Source organism: Knufia obscura, assembly GCF_036327395.1.
Source record: "Knufia obscura strain CCFEE 5817 isolate CBS 148926 chromosome Unknown scaffold_22, whole genome shotgun sequence".
Classification (NCBI taxonomy): Eukaryota; Fungi; Ascomycota; class Eurotiomycetes; order Chaetothyriales; family Trichomeriaceae; genus Knufia; species Knufia obscura.
In genome coordinates this window covers 176941-201648 of record NW_027042708.1, presented here as the reverse complement: position 1 = coordinate 201648, position 24708 = coordinate 176941, and the positions used below count along the sequence as shown (strand labels likewise).

General features: G+C 51.4%; 11 protein-coding genes across 11 annotated transcripts; 8 read left to right on the top strand and 3 right to left on the bottom strand.

The window, feature by feature from the left end:
• Positions 1-482: 482 nt before the first annotated feature.
• On the bottom strand, positions 483-1283 carry LXR1 (L-xylulose reductase; the record flags this gene model as incomplete). Its single annotated transcript, XM_064879352.1, has 1 exon — positions 483-1283. One exon carries the CDS (start codon positions 1281-1283, stop codon positions 483-485), a length of 801 nt encoding a protein of 266 aa, XP_064724935.1.
• Positions 1284-4223: 2940 nt separating this feature from the next.
• GAL7 (galactose-1-phosphate uridyl transferase) lies at positions 4224-5432 on the top strand (the record flags this gene model as incomplete). The annotated part of the gene is made up of 1 exon (XM_064879351.1): positions 4224-5432. The coding sequence occupies one exon, from the start codon at positions 4224-4226 to the stop codon at positions 5430-5432; it is 1209 nt and encodes a 402-aa protein (XP_064724934.1).
• Position 5433: 1 nt separating this feature from the next.
• ERG28 (ergosterol biosynthesis protein) lies at positions 5434-6023 on the bottom strand (the record flags this gene model as incomplete). The annotated part of the gene is made up of 2 exons (XM_064879350.1): positions 5434-5907; positions 5958-6023. The coding sequence occupies 2 exons, from the start codon at positions 6021-6023 to the stop codon at positions 5434-5436; spliced, it is 540 nt and encodes a 179-aa protein (XP_064724933.1).
• Positions 6024-6296: 273 nt separating this feature from the next.
• PMZ80_010961 (uncharacterized protein) lies at positions 6297-7352 on the top strand (the record flags this gene model as incomplete). The annotated part of the gene is made up of 2 exons (XM_064879349.1): positions 6297-6437; positions 6483-7352. The coding sequence occupies 2 exons, from the start codon at positions 6297-6299 to the stop codon at positions 7350-7352; spliced, it is 1011 nt and encodes a 336-aa protein (XP_064724932.1).
• Positions 7353-8208: 856 nt separating this feature from the next.
• DML1 (mtDNA inheritance, partitioning of the mitochondrial organelle) lies at positions 8209-9979 on the top strand (the record flags this gene model as incomplete). The annotated part of the gene is made up of 2 exons (XM_064879348.1): positions 8209-8280; positions 8426-9979. The coding sequence occupies 2 exons, from the start codon at positions 8209-8211 to the stop codon at positions 9977-9979; spliced, it is 1626 nt and encodes a 541-aa protein (XP_064724931.1).
• A 1187-nt stretch (positions 9980-11166) lies between these two features.
• PMZ80_010959 (uncharacterized protein) lies at positions 11167-13998 on the top strand (the record flags this gene model as incomplete). The annotated part of the gene is made up of 1 exon (XM_064879347.1): positions 11167-13998. One exon carries the CDS (start codon positions 11167-11169, stop codon positions 13996-13998), a length of 2832 nt encoding a protein of 943 aa, XP_064724930.1.
• A 1287-nt stretch (positions 13999-15285) lies between these two features.
• PMZ80_010958 (uncharacterized protein) lies at positions 15286-16720 on the top strand (the record flags this gene model as incomplete). Its single annotated transcript, XM_064879346.1, has 2 exons — positions 15286-16443; positions 16490-16720. 2 exons carry the CDS (start codon positions 15286-15288, stop codon positions 16718-16720), a joined length of 1389 nt encoding a protein of 462 aa, XP_064724929.1.
• A 1597-nt stretch (positions 16721-18317) lies between these two features.
• Positions 18318-20191, top strand: PMZ80_010957 (uncharacterized protein; the record flags this gene model as incomplete). Its single annotated transcript, XM_064879345.1, has 3 exons — positions 18318-18892; positions 18939-19302; positions 19355-20191. 3 exons carry the CDS (start codon positions 18318-18320, stop codon positions 20189-20191), a joined length of 1776 nt encoding a protein of 591 aa, XP_064724928.1.
• A 413-nt stretch (positions 20192-20604) lies between these two features.
• Positions 20605-21537, top strand: PMZ80_010956 (uncharacterized protein; the record flags this gene model as incomplete). The annotated part of the gene is made up of 1 exon (XM_064879344.1): positions 20605-21537. One exon carries the CDS (start codon positions 20605-20607, stop codon positions 21535-21537), a length of 933 nt encoding a protein of 310 aa, XP_064724927.1.
• A 783-nt stretch (positions 21538-22320) lies between these two features.
• Positions 22321-23239, top strand: PMZ80_010955 (uncharacterized protein; the record flags this gene model as incomplete). The annotated part of the gene is made up of 2 exons (XM_064879343.1): positions 22321-22357; positions 22404-23239. The coding sequence occupies 2 exons, from the start codon at positions 22321-22323 to the stop codon at positions 23237-23239; spliced, it is 873 nt and encodes a 290-aa protein (XP_064724926.1).
• A 381-nt stretch (positions 23240-23620) lies between these two features.
• Positions 23621-24640, bottom strand: PMZ80_010954 (uncharacterized protein; the record flags this gene model as incomplete). Its single annotated transcript, XM_064879342.1, has 1 exon — positions 23621-24640. The coding sequence occupies one exon, from the start codon at positions 24638-24640 to the stop codon at positions 23621-23623; it is 1020 nt and encodes a 339-aa protein (XP_064724925.1).
• Positions 24641-24708: the final 68 nt, after the last annotated feature.

Here is a 24708-nt window from a genome sequence, read left to right as displayed (position 1 = left end):
CATTTAGAATTATAGAACCGGCAACGAGCTCAAAATCATCTCGGTAGCTGAGGTCACGTGCGTAAATTTTGTGGGCGAAGGCGGCAGGAACCAATCAGGGTATGTCATGCTATTTCCTACATCGAATCATCCGTATGAACGGAACAGCTTGGTTTGATACTCCTAAAACATGCTGAATGCTGCTGACTGCGCTGAAGTTTGGTCGTTCAGATGGGGCGTCGGTAGAGAACGAACATGAACCTGCATGATCGCGCCAGACACATCGAGGGAGGCATCAAATGCACAAGGAGAAGTGGTTCTTCGTGAGCACAAGTCATCTAAATCAAGAAGGCAGAATGATACAACGAAAGATCAATTGAACGACGAATGCGGCATTACATTCTGGCTGTGAAATTTCGATGTGTTCCTCCTTCTTTCATCTCTCGCGCCCTAATGTGTGAGCCGCCCATCCTGTTGATAAGACTTTCACCTGCGCACCCAATCTATCGGCAAGTGTAGCCACCGTCGATGAGCAGATCAGCACCAGTGGTGTATGTGCTAGCATCAGACAAGAAGTAAACGTAAGCTCCCTTCAACTCCTTCGCATCACCATTTCGGTTCATCGGGATCATGCTCTTCCACAGATCCTGCGTCTTCTTGTCAACGAAGTCGGACAGACCGGTATCGATGTAACCTGGGGAAATGGAGTTGACTCGAGCAAAGTCTCGCCATTCGTTGGCTAGGGACTTGGCCATGTGGATGCAGCCAGCCTTAGCGACGTTGTATGAAGTCTGCTCTTGAGGATAGTTGGCAATGTGACCGGACATGGAGGAGGTGATGACGAATGAGCCGGTTCCTCGCTCTCTGAAGTGAGCGCCGACAGCCTTTGCGCAGTATGCGGTTCCGAGCAAGTCAATGGTGATGACCTCGTTCAACTTTTCAACGGATCCGTCGATGATACCTGCGTCGGCGGTGGCACCGGCGTTGGCGACGAAGCCATCGATCTTGCCAAAGTCCTTGACAACATCCTTGACTAGCTGCTCGACATTGTTGTAGTCATTGACTTGACACTTGTATGCCTTGGCCTTGACACCGTAATCTTTCTTGATTCTTTCGCAGTTCTCCTCAGCACCTTTCGATCTTGAGTTGTATGTGATGGCGAGGTCGGCACCCATCTCAGCACATCCGAGGGCAGCTTCGATACCCATGCCTCGTGGGCCGGAGGCACCGGTAACGACAATGACCTTGCCCTTCAAGGACAGAAGGTCGAGGAGGTGTTCGGCCTTTGGGATTTCGATCGGCATGATGGCGGTTGCTATGTAATTCTGTTTGTCTTCGTGAGGTTGGGATGTTCTCTGGATGTCAGTGCTTGAAGATACAAATTTTGTACTCGTGGGAGGGGCCGGATATCGAGGTGATATATAACGTTCGACGTAGCTCGCTCCGTCGACCTCAGTCAGAATTCTGCATCGTCATCTATCCATGACATGCGGGGCACTTTATTCACTTCTTGCAGGGACTCGCATGACAAAGCCTTCAATACTGACTACTGAGACAGCTCATCGACCAATCGAGCTGAACGAAGCTGCCTCTTTCAGAATACGCAAATGCTTGAATTACTCGTCAGCATCTGTCAGAGCTCAACATTTCCTCTGTGAGCTCTTCCGAGATCATCTCTCGAGAACAACGTGGCTGCGGGGCTCGAAGTCCAGTTTTGCTGAAGAAAATGTTTGTTGACATGCGCTGACGTACCCCTCCGATGCTCAGGGGAGCAAAGCTCCGACGAACCTCAGTTCCGGCAGGTGTCCTCCGCTTATCTTATCTTAGCCTTGTTCGTCTCGTGACAGGTGTTCCGTCTTTTAACCACGCGTGCCACGTTTGCTGCCGTCCTGCCTTACCTCATGCTTTGGTGGCTTACATAACCCTGACCTGCATACGAAGCACCGCTGCCTTGCTCTGGTTGAGTAACACTGTGGTTGATATGATCCTACAAATGCCAGGCTGACTACATGCCGGTTCTGGGAAACAGCTGGCAACAGAACCACTGGGGTGGGACAATGCTGACAGTGTATCAAGCTTGAATAACGACGTCGACCATGAATCACCGCTTGACAACGGTCCATGAGGGCATGCACAGAAGAATGACCTCGAAACACAAATTCAAAGCACATCGCTATTCTACCACACGAGATGGATTTGACAATAGTTGACCAATTTTGTGATATAGCTTTTGTGGCACACCAGCCACGATAGTCTCTCCGCACGTGGACAGCGTGTGAATGACCATCAAATTCTGGCGTTACACCGACGTTGGGTAGCGAAGCGTTCGCAGCCGAATCTGTCCTTCTCATGGGAGCTACCCAAGCTAGACCGGAGCCGAGCACAACCAAGAGGTTATCGGGCCGAGTCAAACATATCACGTTCGCTGCACCAAGACGAACTGAAATACGTTGCGTGAGAGCGGGCACCAAGCGCATTGACAGATATCTATGGTCCGAGACGGTAAGGGTGCTTTTCTTCGACTGGTAGTGTGCGGAAGAGCCTGTGTCGTTTGAGCAGTCGCTTGAGCTTCTTATGAGCAACTTGTTCTGATCACTCCTCATGTAACACGAACGCTGGTCATCACGTGACAGACCCTATTTGTTCAACAGGAGACCACTACTTTGTGATTTGTTGGCCAATGCCGTTTGTCCTCTGTGACTTTCGCCTCACTTGAAGACCGGAAGATGATGGAAAGAAAGGTGATAAGGATGTGACAAATGGCACGGTCGGGGCAATTTCAGGCCATCTTCCCCGATGTTCTTCGACTATCGCGCCTGCCCTACTAAACGGATGTCACTGTGTTGGCTCATGTTCGACACGACAGAAGACGACACAGACACAATAGGTTGGTGAAGTGGTCTCCAGCTTTGATACCAACGCATATGGTCTTGAAATATCAAACTCTTTTCCCAAAATCTTCCATACTCTTCTCCACAAAATCCACGAAAGCACGTCCACTATTGAACCCATAGTACAACCAATTATCCGAGTTCCAACCCTACCAATACTCAGCCATCATCTACCACACTCTGAATCTCTTGATCCACAAAACATTCCTGAACAACATGTGCAAGAAGATCTTCAAGCAACAATACTGCGACAAATGTCGTAAGCAGCCAACTAGTAAGTCTCAACATCCCATCTTTAGGCATACTCAATGCCTACTGTTCTCATCTTCACCAAAAGCTCAAGGATAGGGCTGTCGCTGACACACCGGAGCACACAAGACGGAAGAGCTCATCCCATGTCAAGATCCAGACTGCGACTATCGAAAATCGGGTCACTGGGGCTATGCCGATACCGACAAGGTGGACTTCATCACTCACCCAGCTTGTGTCTGCCGAATACCCGGAGAGCATGCAGCTGGGAGGCTAAGATCACTGTCTGTGAGGGGTTGAGACCAATGATATATGCTTGCAGATGCTCAACCACAGACAACGGGTGATGGCTTGGAAGGAGAGGACCAGACATAGGCGGGCATTGAACTAGCTTATATCAAGAACATGGCTACTGCTGAGTTTGGGATGGGGTTCCGGATGCATAGAGACAAGGCATAAGCAAGCGAGGAACAGCGCATTCAAACTTTCATAGCTTGAGAGAAGTCACACGATAGCTGCGACAAGAGCAATCATTATGAGCATTTTACCATGACCTGTTCTGCCTCCTTGCTCACTGTAACCACATGTTCTGGTCCAAGCTAACCGTGCTAGGAATAGCTCACATTGTCCCTCGGTGACGTCGAGTTTCTCGAGTCTTTCCAGAAACTGATCACTCAACAACAGGTGCATTTCTCGCTGCAGATCGAGCTCATGCTTTACGAAAGCATCGCAGAAGCAAGCGCAACCATGAAACAGTATCCAGCCGCTATTGGCCGCTCAGCGCCCTCCTAAGGAAGAAGAATCAATCTGAATGCTACACTGTGCTCCCCACTTGCCTTGATTTTCCGCCGTTTCGCGAAGTGCTACACCGAGCGCATATGATAAAGCCTGCCTCAATATCTTGTGCTGCTAACACCACTAAATCACGGTCTCAAAGCTTTCAGCTCCTTGCGTTGTCCTTCTAGGTCTTTGCGACACTAGACCAGCCGAATCCGAAAGGTCTAATACTGAGGGAGAACGTCCAGCAACCCGCGACCTCGAATTGACGGCAGCAGCTCACCTGTTACCAAGAGCACCTCACTTACTCTCCTTTCCGCCTACAGAATGCCCGAAGCAATCCTCAACGACATCTCCCACCGTCGGTATAACCCCCTCCGCGGCAGCTGGATCCTCGTCTCACCCCACCGAACCAAACGACCATGGCAAGGCCAGCAAGAAAAGCCCGGCACAATCGAACTACCTCAATACGATGCTAAATGCTACCTTTGTCCTGGCAACCAGCGTGCAAGCGGCGACACGAATCCGAACTACGACTCAACCTTCGTCTTCGTCAACGACTACAGTGCTGTGAAGGAGGTGCAAGAAGAGTACACAAATCCGAATGCGGAGGGGAGTCTAGAGGATTCATTACTGGTCGCACAGGCCGAGAAGGGGAAATGCTACGTCCTTACATTCAGCAAGCGGCATGATCTGACACTGGCGGATATGAGTCCAAATGAGATCGTGAAGGTTGTGCAGATGTGGACTGATATCTACGCTGCGCATCTCTCTCCTGACTCTCCGTTGGCGGGTCTGAAGAAAACTGGTTTTGTGCCGCCGCGTTCGCCGGGTGATGATGGGGCGAGAGTGCAGGATCAGTACAGGTACATGCAGATCTTCGAGAATAAGGGGAGTGCGATGGGCTGCAGTAACCCACATCCCCATGGTCAGATATGGATGCAGACGAGCTTGCCTGAGGAGCCGGCGGCGGAGATGGAGCAGCTGAGGAAGTACAAGAGGGAGAAGGGGACACATCTGCTGGTCGACTATGCGAAACTTGAGACGGAGAAGGAGGAGAGGATTGTGTTTCAGAATGATGGGTTCTTGGTGGTGTGTCCATGGTGGGCGACTTGGCCATTCGAGGTCATGGTTTTGCCAAGGCGGCATGCCAGGGCATTGGTGGATCTGAATGAGAAAGAGCAAGCACAGTTCGCCGAGGCTATTGCGGAGGTGACGAGGCGGTACGATAACCTTTTCGAGACGAGCTTCCCTTATAGCATGGGTATTCATCAGGCGCCGTTGGAGGGAAGTGAAGAAGAGATCGAGTGTAGCAGTCTACATTTCCACTTCTACCCTCCTCTTTTGCGGTCTGCGACGGTCAGGAAGTTCTTGGTGGGATATGAGATGTTAGGCGAGCCACAGCGAGACATCACGCCTGAGCAGGCTGCATCAAGACTGCAAGGTTGTGGGGGGAAGCTGTACAGGAAGAAGCTGGCTAAAGAGGAGGGAGAACAAGTCGAGGTGCCGCCTTCTGACGCGAAAACTACAACGTGAGCTATGCCTTGATATAGTGGTCCATCTGCAAGAAGTGCCAAACCAGACCGACTGTTGCAACAGAGACAGGGACAAGCCATGGACCTTGTGGTTTCGCAGTTTTGTACACGAATGCCTCCGAGCAGAAGTGGATGAGACCGATCACGTTGGTATAGAGGGACATCATGTACCAGCTCCGCTCGTTCATGTGATATGCAGCTATTATTCTTGCGACACCGACTGCGTAGTTCCATGTCCCAAAAGTCCGGGCTGATAGGGGTGTTACTGCTGAGGAGGGTGGCTCGACGCTGACGATGGAGGCAACGGATGGTCTGCGCCTATCGGGTGGTGTAATGTTGTCTTCTTCTATTGTGCTGGTTATGGCTGTGGTCTTGAGGTTGAGACTGTGGGATGGTGGAGGCGGACTGTAGATTCGCTGGAGGTAGGACATGTCTTTGTAGCATTGCATAGCGTTGGTCACTGCCGTGACGCCGACCTAAAGGTATCATTAGGATGCATCTTGCATGGGCTGTACGAACTGCATACGATCAGGACGAAAAGCGGTAGATAACCATCTGCGACATCCGGCATGTACTCCTTTAGCTGATCCATTCTGCAACGCTGTGTCGAGGTTCTTCAATAGACCAAAGTACACGAGTATGTGCTCTTTCAATCAATAATTCCCAGCTATTCAATCGAGCACTTTTTGAAAGTCGATTATTTTATGCACATGCAAGAACATCCCTGACCTGCACTGTGTTAAGCGAACACCTGCCCCCAACGCAACACCATATTTGGCCAAGATCAGCCCCGCTGCCGGTCTAGACGACGAAGGATCAAAGTGTGCGCTGTAATTCAAGCAGCCCCAGCTCGCCAGACGTTAGGATGCCGTACGACCTGGGACCGTTAGGAGTCCAAAATGCGCTGTCAACAACATTGATCGGAGTGGGCGCACTTTCTCTCGCATCGATCATCTATACTGTGGGCAGAGTGCTTCTGAGCACTTTCGTCCTGCCTGGACAATCGGTGAGAACACACTTGCAGGCCGCAGGAACAAGCTAACAATGACAGCTCTCGTCCTTCGGACCCAAAGGTTCGTGGGCAGTCATCACCGGCGCATCAGATGGCTTGGGCAAGGAATTCGCATCTCAACTCGCAGCGAAAGGCTTCGACCTGATCCTCGCCTCAAGGACGAAGTCGAAGCTAGACAATGTCGCGAACACGATCAAGAACAAGTACTCCTCGACTGAGATCGAGACCATAGCGATCGACTTCTCGAAGGCTACCGACAAGGACTACAGCAACCTGCAGGCACTAGTCGAAGGAAAGAAGATCGCGATCCTGATCAACAATGTCGGACAATCCCACAGCATCCCGGTCCCCTTCGCGGAAACAGAAAGGCAAGAGATGGAGAGCATAATCAACATCAACTGCCATGCTACACTACGAGTCACCCAGCTTGTGCTGCCACATATGCTGCCAAACAAGAAGGGATTAATCCTGACCATGGGTTCCCTTGGTGGTCTCACGCCTACACCGCTCCTCGCGACATACTCTGGCTCCAAAGCATTCCTCCAGCAATGGTCGAACGCCCTCGCGGGTGAACTTGCGCCGCAGGGCATTACCGTCCACTTTGTGCAGGCATACCTCATCACCTCCGCCATGTCCAAGATCAAGAAGGCGAGTATCATCGTGCCAAATGAGAAGAATTTTGTCAAGAGCGCATTGAGCAAGATCGGGCGGAGAGGCGGATCTGTTGGTTTCGCGTCCACGGGAAGCCCGTATTGGAGTCACGCTGTTGTGACGTTTGCCATTACATATTTGCTTGGGCCGATGAGCAATTTGCTGCTTGTGATCAACAGGAATATGCATGTGGATATTAGGAAGAGAGCGCTGAGGAAGGCTGAGAGGGATAAGCAGCAGGGGAAGAAGACGAGTTGAGCAGGAGGGCAGAGTTGGCTCGTCGGCGAGGACTTCTAAGCAAGAAGCGGTTCGCTGGCAGCCATCTTGTTATGCAGGAGCCGTGGCGACACCAAGGGCACTGTCGTTGGGAAGGCTGCGGTCAGTATAGCCTACTTTCTACTTTCTGTGAGGCGCTCCGAGCCGTTGTTTGGATTGAACCCCTTGCAACATGGCTGGTCATGCTCGGACATGGAATTCAAGACATCAAGGCAGAGATCCAGCTCCAGCGCCGGTACAATGCTTCGGTCGAGAAGGAAAATCATCGGTTTCCGGATTCAAAGCAGGCGTCGTGTATGAGTATGGCAGCTAGCGATGTATAGGAAGCGTTGTAGGCACATATAGTGTATCCCAAGTGCGATTGACGATCATAGCGTCGCAGTTAGCTTTACTTCTCCTGGAGGCGCTCTGAGTCTGGTCGTGGACCCTGAAGTAACAATGTTCATGGCAGCATAATTTAATATGCATAATGCATTTCGTTATCGTGCAAATTTATTCCAAACTCCTGGTGAGTGTGCCAAACTCGACCACAGACCACACCGCGTGCTTTCAACCATATAGCAATCACGGATCAGCACCTCTGCTACATTACATCCAGTCCAAGGCTACGTATCGCATCGTCTTCACCATGCTGATCTATCGAGGTCTGTCGACCGTGGCGAACCCTTAAAACAGCAGAGCCATTAGAGGCATATATGCACCGTTCCCCGGGCGTCGGAGAAAACGGTTAGCACCCAACTATTTCACGCCTAGCTGCCTGCCCTCGTTGATGAAAGATAGATATTGACGTTCGTCTCGATATCAGAGTATCAAGTGACCAATTCAGAGCCCACTTAGCATGCATGAGATCGTGACTCTACAGTTTGGTCAGCGCGCCAATTACCTTGCTACGCACTTCTGGAACATACAGGTAGGTCAGCGGCCGTGACACCCCGCCAGATCTCGTGCCATCCTTCGACGCCAAGTGGCTGGTCCTTCCACGCAATCGACCACAAACCTGACACCAGACTGCTTTCCTCTCAACAGCACGCACTAACGTGCTCTGACTGCCACAGGAATCCTACTTCACGTACACACCCAACACCGAACCCAGCATAGTAGACCATGACATCCACTTCCGACCCGGCATCGGCACAGACGGCAGCGACACCTACACACCACGAACAGTAATCTACGATCTGAAGGGGGGCTTCGGCACGCTCAGACAACGCAATGCGCTTTACGATGATACATCCACATCTGACACCTCTCAGCGTGGACCAGCAGCAGGGATATGGCGTGAGAACGGGCTCACGACGATAAAACAGCAACCTATTGCGCCGATCTCTTACCAAGCGGACCTTGACGCGGGGTTACCGACGAGTCAGCTGAGGAAGGAGCAGGTGCGGTATTGGTCCGATTTCAATCGTGTTTTCTTCCATCCGAGGAGTATAGTCCAGCTCAATGAGTATACACTGCATAGCCAGCTGAGTCCGTTTGAGTCGTGGGGTGCAGGCGAGGAGCTGTTCAAGGATGTTGATCGAGAGGCGGATCTGCTGGATCGGGATGTAAGGTTATTCGCCGAGGAGTGTGATAGTCTGCAGGGTTTTCAGGTTTTCGCGGGAGTGGATGATGCTTGGGGTGGGTGGACGGGAAGTTATGTTGATGCGCTGAGGGATGAATATGGGAAGAAATGCATCTGGGTTTATGGTCTTGAGGATACGAGGCAGGTGAGTAGGGACAAGGCTGTGGCGAGGAAGGCGAATGCTGCAAGGAGTTTGAGTGAGATGTCGAAGTTGGCGAGTGCGTATGTGAGACTTTCGACATTACCTGATCGATTGCCGGAGTATGCACGGGTCGATGTGACGAGTGAATGGGAAAGTACGGCGCTCATGGCCGCTGCTGTGGAGAGTGTTACGTTGCCGATGAGGTTGAGAGATGGTTCTGCAAGGGGAAGTTCGATGGCGCAATTTGAGCAGACGTTGAGTTCCGATGAGGGAAGAAACGTCTGGGAGTTGGGCTTGACTGTCGATTGGAATGAGCAGCAAAATAGACCGGCAGCAACTGCGAATGGCAATCAGCGTGGGAGGGAGGTAACAGCCGAAGATGAAACAGAAGAGGACGGTTCAGAAAAGTTCGATATTGGTTTCACACCAGAATCCTCGTCGTTGGTGCCGAATACCTTGGCGCTCGCAGATCGAAGGCAACCACGAAAGCATGTCTTCACACAACTCGACACGTCTCGTCATCCTAAACGAACTTCGAACGGCAGCACGCCACCGCAGCCTCTAGACCGTGAGGAACTCCTCCGTCGTCGCTATAACGAAGAGGCTATCGTCGAGCGCTTCACAGTCCCTCTCGGCTTCCCACGACTGGACGCGTACCCTGCTGATCTATTCATATCTCCTGATACGGCAGCCATCAGTTCCGGTCAGGAGTCATCGTTGTCTGCAGGATTTACGACTTCGTTCAAGACAAAGCAGAACGTGTTTCAGCTGAGAGACCTGGTGACGAGGTATAGCAGGGCGGTTCCAGTGGAGGAGAAGGAGGACCTGTATAATGGATTGACAGAAATTGGGGATAAGTATGCTTTTGGGTGGGAGGAGGAGGACAGCGGTGAGGATGACTAGATAGCGGTGCGTAGGACGGCCGAACGCTGCCTGACAGCGAGCCACGAGAAGCTGTGGAGGTGTGTTCAGCTCCATGCGTGCGGAAATGGTATGCGATGTATAGAACTGGCAGCCACACCTCTTGATGCAGGTCTTGATTGGTCCCCGAGCGATCAGCAGAATCGGCGCGGCGTGATCTTTGTCGAGGTTGTTTTGTTCGCTTGGCTTCTTAGCACCCGTCGAGCTGAGTTTCCGAACATGGCATGCAAGCTACCAAATCTTCGTCGACAGCATCGTAATCACATGACATATGCCTCAGCAACATATTGTTGGCGACACCCCGGTTGCGTCCTTCTGTAGTCGCCACCATAGTCCTACATCAGCTTCGAACGGTCACTTCAGGTCGAGAACTTGGTGACCAGCTACTCCCGTGATGGCCCCATCGCTGAGAAGAAGCAGCTTCGGTCTCAATTTCAGGGGCCAACCAATCGCCAAGGCGTTGGCTCAGGATATCGGCTATCTAAATCCTGGCCAAGAGTGGTCGTTTCAGTGCTGTTTGAGGCGCTCAACCCTCGCCCAACAGGAGCGCCACCTCGGCCCTTGTAGGAAGCACTACGCTATTTCCAGCTCTTGCTAAGCTCTTTTTACTCAAGTAAACAGAAGAAGTGACGGCATTGGAGACGGACAGCGGAGTTGGAGGCGCGCAGAAATGCAAGACCCCTGGGGGAAGCTTACGCAGGGAATCGGAATTTTGAAGTTCTTGTTACGTGTCGAGGTGTCAACGGAATCTGAAGGTGTGAGAGATTTCTGCTCTTGAGCAACCCATCGAAGGGATCCGATCGTTCTTTTGTGCATCTCTCATCTCGATAATCGCCATTCTTTCGCAACGAGCATTGTGAACAAACAATTTTCCCAGCTGGCCTGTGTTTCTTTGTCAACGGCAAGCAGACAGCATTTCGTTCTTTCCTTGCGTCTTCACGTCACCACAAACGAGACATCTTCTCAGCACACAGAACCACCCTGACCATATCGGGGTCAGTGTAGTGTTTCAAAGTCGATTTTATTTAGCAATTGCATACCATTGACGGCCACTTTTACACCACAGTTGAGATCACTGTCGCTTTTCACTTTCATGATCGACTTGGTGGCTGGCCTTTGACTATACACTTCTAGTACCGCACACATTTTTGACGACTTTCCTACTCGATATGTCACAAAAGAGATTCTCAAGAGACGGGTTCCAGAGACTCGGACATTACAATTCAGATGAGATGCCGCCTCCACCTCCTCAACCTAGCGGTAATAACCCAAACGACGTTACGATCGATATTCCTCTCACAAAAGTTACAACCTCGAAGAGCACTGGTGCTCGCAAGGCGAAGACAAACACCTCAACTGTCGATCCTTCCAATGAAAAGATAGATCCAGCGCTGGACTCGCAGGTCACAAGTCATCACTCTCACTTTCGCAGACCAGGCGGCAGAAGACGGAAGCTGGAAGAGCAAGGGAAAGGCGAGAAGGCTCCTCAAGATGGATCGCTCACGGCCATGGGTCGCTTCTACAACAAGGTCTACCACTTCTCCGTCGTAACACGATATCTCCTCTACGTCGCTCCGCTTGCGTTACTGATTGCTGTGCCTATTATCGTTGGAGCCACAGCAGCACCGAACGCAAGAATTGGAGGCACACGAATTACCTGGTTCTTCACTTGGATCGAGGTTGTCTGGTGTTCCGTCTGGGTCTCCAAATTGATCGCCAGGTTCCTCCCCTTCATCTTCCAGTTCATCGTCGGTGTCGTCAGCTCGGGTACAAGAAAATATGCTCTCATTCTGGCTGCGCTGGAAATTCCGCTCTCGCTGGTTGGGTGGGCTGTTACAAATCTGGTTACCTTCAGACCGCTCATGACTAGGACTCCTGGACGAAGAAATACTGATACCAACGGCCAATGGCTCGATATCATGGAGAAGGTCCTGGCTGCTTGCCTGTTCTCGACCCTTATCTTGCTGGTCGAGAAGATCCTCATCCAGCTCATCTCCATCAGCTACCACAGAAAACAGTTTGACTCGAAGATTAAGGATTCTAAGAGAAACATCAACCTCATCACACAACTGTACGAGGCCTCCAAGAGCATGTTCCCTACATACTGCCCAGAGTTCGCAGAGGAGGACTACATCATTAGTGATGTACTTGGTATCAACAACCTCGCTACTCCTGGCCACAAGCGCTCTGGTAGCGCTACACCCATGCGACTGCTTCAGGGCGTGCAAAGAGTCGGAGAAGGAATTACATCGGCATTTGGCAACATGGCTAGTGAGATCACAGGGAAGCAGGTCTTTAATCCTACCGCATCGCACTCCTTGGTCATTCTGGCCCTTGAAAAGAGAAAGTCCTCGGAAGCACTTGCACGAAGATTGTGGTTGTCATTTGTGCTCGAAGGCAAGGAGGCCCTCTACCTCGAGGACATGATTGAAGTCTTCGGTCACGACAAAGAAGAGGATGCTGAGGAGATATTCTCAGCTCTTGACCTGGATGGTAATGGCGACATCAGCTTGGACGAGATGGTTCTTCGAGTCAGTGAATTTGGCCGAGAACGAGCTGCTTTGGCTAATAGCATGCGCGACGTCGACCAAGCCATCACCGTTTTGGACAACCTGCTAATGACTGTCGTCTTCGTTATGTGCGTCTTCATCTTCGTGGCATGGTTGAACCAGAATTTTACTACGACTCTGGCTACTGCGGGTACTGCCCTCCTGTCACTATCCTTCGTCTTTTCAGCCACCGCTCAGGAACTGCTTGGTTCTTGCATCTTCCTCTTCGTGAAGCATCCATATGATGTTGGCGATAGAGTTGACATCACTAATGAACAGCTTGTGGTTGAACGAATCAGCTTGCTCTACACCATGTTCCGAAAGGTCAAGGACCACAAGAGGACGCAAGTCCCGAACATCGTTCTCAACTCTCTTTGGGTCGACAATGTCAGCCGATCGAAGGCTATGCGAGAACAGATCAACCTCTTCATCAGCTTCGATACCACATTTGAAGACATTGAGCTGCTGCGTAAGGAGATGCAAGACTTTGTCAACTCCAAGGAAAACGCTCGAGATTACCAACCGGAAGTTGACATTGAGGTTCTTGATCTGGCTGAGATGAACAAACTCCAGCTGAAGATCGAGATTCGACACAAGAGCAATTGGTCCATCGAGTCTGTTCGCGCGGCAAGACGAAGCAAGTTCATGTGTGCACTGGTCCAGGCCATGCGAAAAGTACCAATCTATGCTCCTGGCGGTGGTGGTCCAGCTGCTGGTGACAAGGCCAACCCGACATACTCTGTTGCTATCTCTGACGATGTCGCTCGAGAAAACAAGCAGGAGTTTGACAAGACCAAAGAAGCCGCACGACTGGTGCCAACGGTCAAACCCGAAGACACGACTGCTACCTCGAGCTCGACTGATTTCTTCAACGATACACCAGGAGAAGCGCGAGAACGAGCCCAAGCACAAGCTTTGAATCAGCGCCGAGTTGTGGTCGACCCTACCAATCAAGGTCGTGAAGATATGAACTCATCTGCTCTGGAGCGACAACGTACCAACGATCTTGAAGAGGTCAAGAATATCATGCGCCGACAATCCACCGTCGGTCGAAGAAAGGTCCACCAACAGGCAGTGATCGAGGAGGAGGAAGCGCCGGCGTACCAAGCACCAACACAAACATCGACCCTCTCTACTGCACAGGCTCCACGGATCCCAAGCTACTACGAAGACAATGCATATGCACAGCCTTCGGCCAGCGGTGGTGCTCCAGCAATTCACGTCACGTCTGGTAGTCAGGGCTCGATGCCATACATAGCTCCTCTCCAAACACAACAGGGTGGAAGAATGCGTTCCGAGAGCGTCGCACGAACGCCAACACAATACGAAGGTGTTCCTGGAAATGCCTTCTCACAACAACAGCAGTCATTATCACAGTCACCGCCGCGGCGACTAGTGCCGGGCATGAGCCAAATGAAGGGCTCGCTACAAGGCTCTTCAGGTCAGAGATAGAGTCCTCTTAGTCGGCCACTCCGAAGTAAGCGGAAGCTGAGCGATGATGATGGGTATTATTGGGATGCATAGGGTGGTGCTTTGATTAGCATGGCGTAAATATAGACTCTGGATTTGGACTACACAAGTCGAGTATAGATGGACTGATGCATGTCTATGACACATAGCGTGAGTTTTGCATAGATAGAGAGTAGATTGTGAAGATCAGATAGCTTTACAGCGATATCGAGCAGCAATCAAATCTATGAATTAGAACAAAAGCCCTGCTGTGACGTTCGCACTGTTTTCTCTCCTGGCAATTGTTGGGATGCCGGTAAAGGCCACGAGCTTGAAAAATTATAGTTGCTTCTTGCTACGCTTCCTATGGCTACACAGGCACAAGTCCTTCTCTTCTTACTCGTGAAGAATTTGGGCTGACATAGATTGTGCTTGACAAGCGGTAAATTTGTCAATAGCCACGGGACAGGGCGGCATAACGACTCTCGAGAGGTCGGAAAGCCAACAGAATCCCATTAGTCTGTACGACTACGAGAGGTAGCATTCAACGTGCGAGACCTCGAATGATTACACACTCTCCGTGAAGAAGGAAATTTAGGAGGAGAGGAACGCGACGCGTCGCACGGTCTGCCAAAAAGCTTACGCAGGCGATGGAGTGCAGGAATAAGCTTAACGAAGCACCCGGAGAAGCTAGCTAAGCGCCAGCAGCAGAGCTTCGCCAGGCTTGGAAGGTGGGGATGCCGACCCCAGTGCCGGGGGACAAATCATTCAGGGACTTCGGTTTGCTCAAACATTGATGCTTCTTCGTTGTTGCAACGATAATTAGCACTTCTCATTGCGCCATGGAAGTCGATATTGACGGCAATGCAATTACTACCAGCTCGGACTCTGGAGACAGTAACTGCGACTTGTATTCATAAGCTCTTTCTTCGACTCGAATTGCTGATCCTCCACACCTGCCCCGCGGGTAATGTCAGTTTAGCACAGCAAACTTGCGCCAACGCCGCTGATACGTCACTTGTCATTTCTAGACGCCATACAAACCCAGAAGGATTACGAGGCAGTGAATCTACCGAGTGTGTCTCGGACATCGGCTGACTAGCTTTCCCATCCCCTGTATTGGTTTGAGATCCTTCGTTTACTCGTCAAAGTATTCCATACATCCTGCACAAGGTGGTTGCGACACTGCCACCTCCTCCCTACTGACCTGCGCAAAAGCAACTGTGCGCCTGTTCGATATACAGACTTCATTCCTTTGGCGATGAGCAGCAGATGCTGTCCGACAACAATATGCAGTACCTGATTCTCTTCCTTACCACGCTCGCTTCAGCAATACAACTCAACATCAATAGTCAAGATGATGTTAAATCAGCCGCTTCGACGATCGCATACGATATGATGACCGTTTACACGGGCAATCAATCCGGTCAAGTTCCTGGATTGCTACCAGGTGGTCTCAACTGCAATCCGAACAATCCAGGTACATACTGTTGGTGGGAGGCCGGCGCCATGTTCGGTTCGCTCATAAATTACTGGCAATATACTGGCGATACGTCGTACAACGAAGTCACATCGCAAGCAATGCAATGGCAAAAGGGTGCTGATGACAACTTCAATCCAGCCAACCAATCTAGGAGTATGGGTATAGATGACCAAGCATTCTGGGCTTTCACTGCGATGGATGCGGTCGAGTCGAACTTCCCTGCACCCGCCGGCGATGCGCCTTCCTGGCTTTCTCTTGCGCAAGCAGTATACAACTTCCAGCAGGACAAGTGGGATACGACGACATGTGGGGGTGGATTTCACTGGCAAGTGTTCTCGATAAATGCGGGATACAACCTGAAAAATGCAGTGTCAAATGGTGGTAACTTTCAACTTGCGGCGCGACTGGCGTACGTTACTGGCAACAGCAGCTATGCTGACTGGGCCGAGAAGGTGTACAGTTGGATGGATCAGAGCAAGTTGATGCAACACGACCCCACCACCGGAGTGCTCTACATCTGGGACAACACCGACTCCAACAACAATTGTACCGACCAGACCAATTTTGTCTGGACATACAACTACGGAATCATGCTTGGCGGCGCAGCATACATGTACAACTATACAAATGGCAGCGACGTCTGGCTCGGCCGAGTCAACGAGATTCTGAACAGTACATATTCTCTCTTCTTCCCACAGGAATACGGTGGCAATATCATGTCCGAGCTACAATGCGAGACTCAAGGTCTTTGCAACCAAGATCAGAGGAGCTTCAAGGCATACCTAGCTCGATGGATGGCAGTCACGGCTTTGCTCGTCCCATCAACAGCTGCCACGATCGTGCCAAAACTCGCCGCTAGCGCACAGGGTGCTGCTGGTCAGTGCGACGGTGGTTCGAACGGCAGGCAGTGTGGTATGGAGTGGTTCACAGCCACGTGGGATGGATCGACTGATGTTGGACAACAGGTTAGTACTTGTGATGAATTGGGAGAAGATTGCTAACACAATCCAGATGGCAGCACTCTCAGTCATAGGCTCAACGCTCAACAGAGCAGACATCGCACCTCTTTCGCAGGCCAAAGGAGCGACATCAGAAAGTGATCCCAATGCTGGTCAGAATGCACCGACGGATCCTACAAAGGAACATGGTCCCGTTACTACCGCGGACAAGGCTGGTGCTGCCATCCTCACGATTCTCGTGGTTGTTCTCGTTGTGGGAGGTTCAATTTGGTTGGTGATATAAAGAGACATGGCGGTTAGGCAGGAAAGTCCTGAATAACGCCACGATCAACGGCTTTGTAACAAAACGAATGCGGCAGACAGACAGACAGCCATTCCTGCGCTCAGCCTTGCCCTTGCGCGCCATACTTCGGTACTAGCGTCAGCGCAGCGTGAGAGTATTAGCATAAAGCTTAGAAGTGTGGTAGGACTTGGCTGGAAATTTGAACGAACAGATGGTCATCAAACGAAGACAACAATCTGCAGCGTTATGATCTTCGCTATACGCCAGCCGCGTACAGAGTGTCTTTAAGACTTGGTTGAAGATACTGTGTGGAGGATGTACATGATGAGAATACGAAGATGTGGATACGACGAAAAGCAGATACATATCATGAATTCATGTCGCAGACCATCAAATCAAGTTCAGAATTTGTAACCTTGAACTTATATTGACCACGGTAGTCCGTACAGACCATATTCGCAGTTTCGTCTCGTTGTCGTCCCGTAGAGAACCAATTCAAGCTCTTCTAATCTCGAACCAATCCAACTCCTACTCAAGCACCGAACAGCTCAGCACGCCAGACGTCGGTACCACAACCAGGCCGTACACCAGAACAACCCCTGGCGTTGCAAATCTGATTCATGTGTACGTGTCGGTATTTGACGGGCAAAGCTTGACGAGCTCTGTTACGTGTTGCGTCAATCGGCCACCGAGAGTGATGCGCGTGCGACTCTACGGCTCCTAACACATCATGAAGACAGGCCGTGCGGACGATATTGACCTGGCTAATGAGTGATGAGGAGGACATAGCTCTAACAAGCACGAGATTCGAACGGAGCGCAGCATGGTTTTTTCAACCGTCCCACGAATCCTAAATCATCCCGACTCGCACATCTGGGAAATACTCTAGCCTACACAATCTCTACCCTGCCTGATAGTACACGGCGAGCCTACGATTGTGCCACACCAGCTTTCCGCCCTGATTACCTCCAGCCCCGCCTCAAGACTGGCTACAAGAGTTATGGACTAGTGCGGATGGCGACAACGGGGCGAGCATCAGCTTGAGAAGCCGCAAGTCAAGATTCGAGACCTTCGGTAGCGCTTTGCCCAGATTCGTCGCGTTACGGCTATGCATATGCTTTGCGTTCTGCCTGAGGTGACTGGCTGTCGTGCTCTCGATGCCACATCACGCGCCGTCCCTACAGAAGAGAGGAGCAGAACAGCTTGAGCTACAAAGGAAGAATGAGCGATTGCAGGCGTTGCTCGGGACCGATGTTCGATCCGGTGATAAGTTCTGGCTTGATTGAAGCAAGGCATGTGTTTATATGGCTATCAAGAGCACACACCCCAAAGGCGGTGTTCCGTCTCCAATTCCTCATCTCCGCACTCATTTGCTCATAGATTAGCACCCTGCGCGACAATTCCCAACCTGAGAGTCCTGTCCTTGTCATGACTGGTGATGTGCTGTTCGTGAAACTTGTTTCATACTGAGCTCATCCTTTCCTACCGAGCGTTCACTATCGCTCCAACGCACTGCCTTTGACACTATCACTCTGAAATCTAGCAGTGTTGAGACAGGAGCTTGATACCAGCGAAGCACCAACCCGTCTTCAACTTGATGGCCACGAACGGATCGAATGGCGCGCACAATGGAGGTCAGATGCCGCCCGCCTCCGTCGATGGCTCCTCAAGGCCATCAACGATGGACGAGACAGATATCTCGGATTTGTTCAAGGACATCCCAGCATATACACCGCGCCGCAAGTTGAAAGTGGTTACGGTTGGCGCTGGGTTCTCCGGCCTTCTCTTCGCTCACAAGCTTCAGCACCAGTACCCTGAGATGCAAAACATGGTGGAGCACAAAATCCTCGAGAGCCGGAACGAGCTCGGCGGGACTTGGCTGGTCAATACCTACCCTGGCATCCAATGTGACGTGCCAGCTCATATCTATGCGTTTCCTTTCGATCCCAATCCGAATTGGAGTCACTTCTATGCTTCGGGAAAGGAGATCCATGAGTACTTGGTGAAGACGACCAAGAAGTGGAACCTGGACCGCGACATTCAGTTTGGAACGAGGTTGCAAGAGGCAAGATGGCAGGCTGAGAAGGGGCAGTATAGACTGGCACTGCTTCGAGATGAGAAGGAGGAGGTGGAGTATGCAGACGTGCTGGTCTCTGGTCAGGGTATCTTAAAGTATGTCCATGGCGATCCTTGCCTCGACCGCAGCTAACGTACGCAGCAACTGGAAATGGCCGTCGATACCCGGCCTCGATGACTTCGAGGGCGAGAAATCCCACTCCGCATACTGGAACCACACCCACGACTACAGCAACAAGCGCATAGCCGTGATCGGAAATGGCAGCAGTGGCATCCAGATCATTCCACAGATGGCGAAGCTCCCTGGTGCAACTGTGATCAGCTTTCAACGGAAGCCAACCTATATCTACTACCGAATGCCCCCATCGAAGTTGCTTGGACGACCGAACATCTCCGGCAACCCTGAGTATAGCGAGGAAGACAAGACGAGGTTCAGAGACGAGCCGGGCGCGCACAGGGCCCATCGAAGACTGTTGGTGCATAGGATCAACAAAGCTTTCAAGATGGTCTGTACCTTCGCGCTTCCATTGCGCACGCCTTGCTGATTGACCTGTGTAGTTCGTGAAAGACAGCCCACAATCCCAAGAAGCATCCCGTCTCGCCCGCGAACAGATGGCCGAGAAGCTCAACCACGACCCACGACTCTGCAAAATGCTCATCCCAGAGTGGTCACTCGGATGTCGCAGAATCACACCAGGTGAAGGCTACCTCGAATCGTTCCTTCGCGAGAACGTCCACCTTACTCAAAGTCCGATCAAGCAAGTCACATCTAATTCAATAATGACTGAAGACGGCACCGAACACGATGTCGACGTGATCGTCTGCGCAACAGGCTTCGAAGTCAGCTTCAGGCCACAATTCAAACTGTACGGCAAGGAGGAAGAAAGCGGTACCAGCCAGCAATTCGAGCTCGGAGAATTGTGGTCAGACGAAGCAGAATCTTACATGTCTATTTGTGCGCCGCACATGCCGAATTATTTCATGTTTGGCGGACCGAATGCGGTGATTGCGCATGGGAGTCTGATTGAGGCATTCAATTGGACGGGTGACTACATTGTCAGCTGGCTAAGGAAGATGGCAACGGAGGGCATCAGGAGTGTGACGCCGAAGCAGGATGCGATTGATGAGTTTGTCAAGTATGGGGAGGAAGTGCATAAGAGGTTGGTGTGGACTGAGGGGTGCACGAGCTGGTACAAGAAGAATCGAGTCGATGGGAGGGTAACAGCTTGTTTTGGAGGGAGTGCGATGCTGTATAAGCAGCTGATCAGCAGTATTCGAGCTGAAGATTTCGAGGTGGAGTATCGCGAGCGCAACAGGTTCGCCTTCATGGGAAATGGGTTCATGGATTTCGAGTTCGATGATGATGCGGATTTGGCCTGGTACATCGAGAGATGAGGTGAGTAGCGAGCAGCAGGGAGGTTTAGATGTCTCTGGCTTGTGAACTAGTGGCAGACCACTCGGTGAGGTAAGCACTCTTGAAAAGAACCTGCGTTGACACCGTTGAAGCAATCCCTAATACTACGAGGAGGCAGTGACAGTGCAATAACTACCAAGACGTTTATTCATAAAATCTGCTGATTTCGAACTTCACATGCTCCGGATCTGACCGTGAGGCGATTTCCAGTGGTGTGACAGACACGCTACGCGCCATTATTACATCATACCCGCCACACGAGCATTTGCACGTGCCTCGATATGATATGCCTCATGCAAGGCTGTTTGTGATGGTACCACCTGAAGGTTGACATAGATATCAACTACCAGCCAGCACTACACGCAACTACCTTCGTCCCAAAACCAAACTCACCATGACCAACAGCAAAACCCCCATCCGCGTCGCCCTCGACTGGACCCCCAACACAATCCACTCCGGCCTTTTCCTCGCCCACGCCAAGAACCTCTACAGCGACGCAGGTCTCGACGTCCAACTCCTCCCACCAGACCCATCCTACTCCACAACCCCCGCCAAACGCCTCGAAGCCGGCGAAGCCGACCTCGCAATCTGTCCCTCCGAAAGCATAATAGCGTACGCTGAGTCAGCGAAACCAAACTTTCAGCTACAGGCCATCTATGCGATCCTCAAGCAAGATGCGAGCGCAATCGTAACGAAGGCGGATGAGATTCTGCGACCGCGGGATCTCGAAGACGGTGTGTACGGGAGCTATGGTGCGAGGTACGAGGATGCGATCGTAAGGGAGATGGTGAATATTGGTGGTGGCGATGGGTCGAAAGTCCGGATGGAGAGCAGCAAAGGCAAGCTGAGCTTGTTCGAGGAGTTGAAGAAAGGCACCATTGATGCGACGTGGATATTCTTACCGTGGGAGGGCGTTGAGGCGCAACTTGAGGCGTTGGCGCTGAATGTGTTTCGGATGGAGGACGCTGGTATTCCGTATGGGTACTCACCTGTTATTGCGCGGAATGCGGCGAGCGAGAAGTTATCGGATGATGTGCTGGGTAGGGTCGTGCAAGCGACGAGGAGAGGGTATGAGATGGCAAGGACGGATGCTGCAACCACGGTTCAAGTAATGAAGGAGCAGTGTCCGGGCAAGTCGACCGATTTTCTGGAGATGAGTCAGAGTGATATCAATGGATTCTATGGGGAGAATGATGAGGCGGGTGAACTGGGGACGATGAGGCTTGAAAGGTGGCAGGGGTGGATTGACTGGCTGAAGGAGAAGAGGCTTGTGATGAAGGAGGATTTGCGGGTTGAGGAGTTGTTCACGAATCGGTTCTTCGAGTAATGATTGGTTGTGACGTTCTGGATCGCATGTGACAGATGCGAGGAGGATTGATAGCTACCGTCGCTACACGTATGATCAGTCAAGGGTAGGCTCATCGGAGATAGTGGACTAGCTCTTGGCAAGGCCTACCCATTTATTGCTCGATACCTTGGTACCATACCTCCACACGGGATATCAAGCTGGCCGCTCGCGTTAATCCGGGAGCACGCCGGTACCCAATAAAGAGCAGTTGTCATAGAAATATTCATCGACACATCAAGGCCAATTGCGAGTCTGCGAGACGTCAATCAGACTCTGATCCCGTATCTGGGGAGTACGCCAGTGTTTATTACTGGTGCATACATGCGGCCACGTTGATAATCTAGGCGGAGCATACCAAGGATTAAGGTTCGAGTTGGAAGACCATCATAAAGACCAGACCACGAGCCACTTCACAAGGCACCTTACAGTAGACAGCTGTGGATCCTGCTCATGGCATCTGCACGGACATAAGATGATATGGCCGAGAGTCAATCTCCAAGTGCGAATACCGCAGTTTGCGCGCAATGGATAAGCATTTGGAGAAGGCAAACGACGTTGTATGATAGCTCTGGCAGAAGTTGAGTTCGTACTCACCTAAGACCCGGTATTCGTCGTGCAGCAGTTGGCGCCAAGTAGTGTAGGCGGAGTGGAACATGGCATTTCCGGTCATGATGTATACAAAAGCATAAATGCAGCAGTGTGACGACCACAGTCCTTGAGATCTCCCAGTGTTGTCTCGCGAAACCCTAGTGCCTCATCAACATGCCGGAAATAAAGCTAGATGACCCTTTCCAGGACGGTAAGTACAGCCTTACCAGACCAATACAAAGCTCACCGCATCGCAGTCTTTCAATGGACGTCTACCAAACATACCGACACCTATCCATATATTGACCCTCTCAAATCCCATTTGTCCGGCAAGGCAGTCCTCGTCACAGGTGCTTCTAGAGGCGTCGGCAAAGCTGTAGCCATCTCATATGCCAAAGCTGGGGTCTCGAACATCGCCATTCTCGCCCGATCAGATCTAAGCACAGTCGCAAAGGAAGTCAACGATGCCGCACAACAGGCAAAACGTCCCGAGCCAAAGATCATCACCATAAAATGCGACATCACCAGCGTGGACGACTGCGCGAACGCCCTTAAGCAAGTCGAAGAAGGATTCGGCCGTCTTGACATCCTCATCAACAACGCCGGCTACCTAGAGAAGTGGGCCATGATCCACGAAAGCGACCCAGACGACTGGTGGCGGACCTTCGAAGTCAATGTGAAGGGTGTATACCTCATGACACGAGCATTCATTCCTCTCCTTCTAAGTGGCGGCGACAAAACGATCGTGACGACCACAAGCATCGGCGCACTCGTAATCACACCCACCGCGAGCGCATATCAGATCACGAAACAGGCCGAGCTGCGCCTCAATGACTTCTTGACCAAGGAGTATGGAGATCAGGGATTGCTCGCGTATGGTGTTCATCCCGGCGGTGTCAAGACTGATCTTGCGAATGGGATGCCGGACTGGATGATGGAGCTTCTGACGGATGAGCCGGAGTTGCCGGGCGATACGTTTGTGTGGTTGACGAAGGAGAGGAGGGAGTGGCTTGCGGATCGCTATGTGAGTTGCGCTTGGGATATGAAGGAGTTTTTGGGGGGAGGAAGGAGATTGAGGAGCGTGATTTGCTGAAGATGAGGTTGAGGGTGTAGGTGAGGATGTCGGTCATTGTTAGCTTGACATAGAAATCGTCCTCTAGCAGTCAGTCAGGGTTAGTATGATGGCTTGCAACATGCAACTCGACTTGCAGAAAGCAGGCGGATTGAGCATTCTTCCTTCGTGGGATCAGATGAATGCACAACGAGCCTTGGACAGGAAGGCAGGATCCAAAACAGACAACGCGAGACTGCGCGAAATCATAGAAATGCGTTACTAGACTGAACGGGCTACCGGACTTCCTCGCCGGTCGAGCCGACGCTCCTGCCAGTCCTTGCAGCTTCAGCACAGCAGCGACTGGTCAAGATATCTACAGTTCAAGCTTGGCTGGAGAGCCTTGGGCCCGGTCTAGGCTAACTAATGCCAATATCGTCCACTCACAGCCTTCGTCTTTTCCCAGCCAGCATCCAAGGCTTGCACGACCTCATCCGGCAATGGACCTTTCTCGAGATCAACCAAGTTCTCCTCGAGATGCTTCGTACTACTTGCACCGATGATGACCGCATCTCCTTTGTCTCTCTTCAACAAGCTATGGTGCGACATCCACCGCAGAGCACATTCCGCTTCAGTTAATCCATGCTTCTTCGCCACAGGTCGTAATATCTCCAAAGCATCGAACATGTTGTCGTTCCAGTACCGTCCCCGATATGCCTTTCCTTGCCAAGTATTCGGATCGAAACGGCTACCCTTTTCAACACTTTCGTTCTCTTGCTCACGATGGTATCGGTTCGTGAGATACCCACCAGCAAGCGGGTTGTAGTTGTAGAACGCCATACCGTAATGCCGCAGACATGGGAAGAGCTCGGGCTCAACGGAACGATGGATTGCGTTGTATACACCCTGGTACACGCTTGGCCTGATCCATCCGTTCTTGATGCATAGCTCTTGTATCTGAGCCACTTCCCAAGCCATGTAATTCGAGATAGCAAACCGCTTGAAGTAGCCTTCCTTGTACAGCTTATCAACTTCTTCTAGCGTCTCTGCAAATGGCGTCGTCCTATCCGGACCGTGCAGATACCACATGTCGACCTTATCACACTTCAGCGCCTTCAAGCTCTCCATTAGCTTCTCACGCAGCTCTGCGGGCTTATGGGTCGTTTGCGGACCTGGCATACCGCGTCCGGCTGTCGGATAATACTTGGTGTCCATGACAATGCCACGCTTCTGCCAGTCGAGTTCGCCAAGATATTCCTCAGAACTACCTTGGCCATAGTATCGTGCTGTATCAATCTCGCTATGACCATGGCGCTGGAACACATCGAGGATGGCAGCGGCGTCGTCCAAGGAGTGTACTCTTGTCTGCTCGACGCCAGCTTTGCCAATCGTCATTGCACCGAAGACGATGTTGAGTGGCGACTTTTGCTGTGAGGATGCCATGACGGTGGTTAGTTTCGGGTGTGCTGTAGTTGCTGAATGCTGAATATGTCACTGCTGTACGACGACAG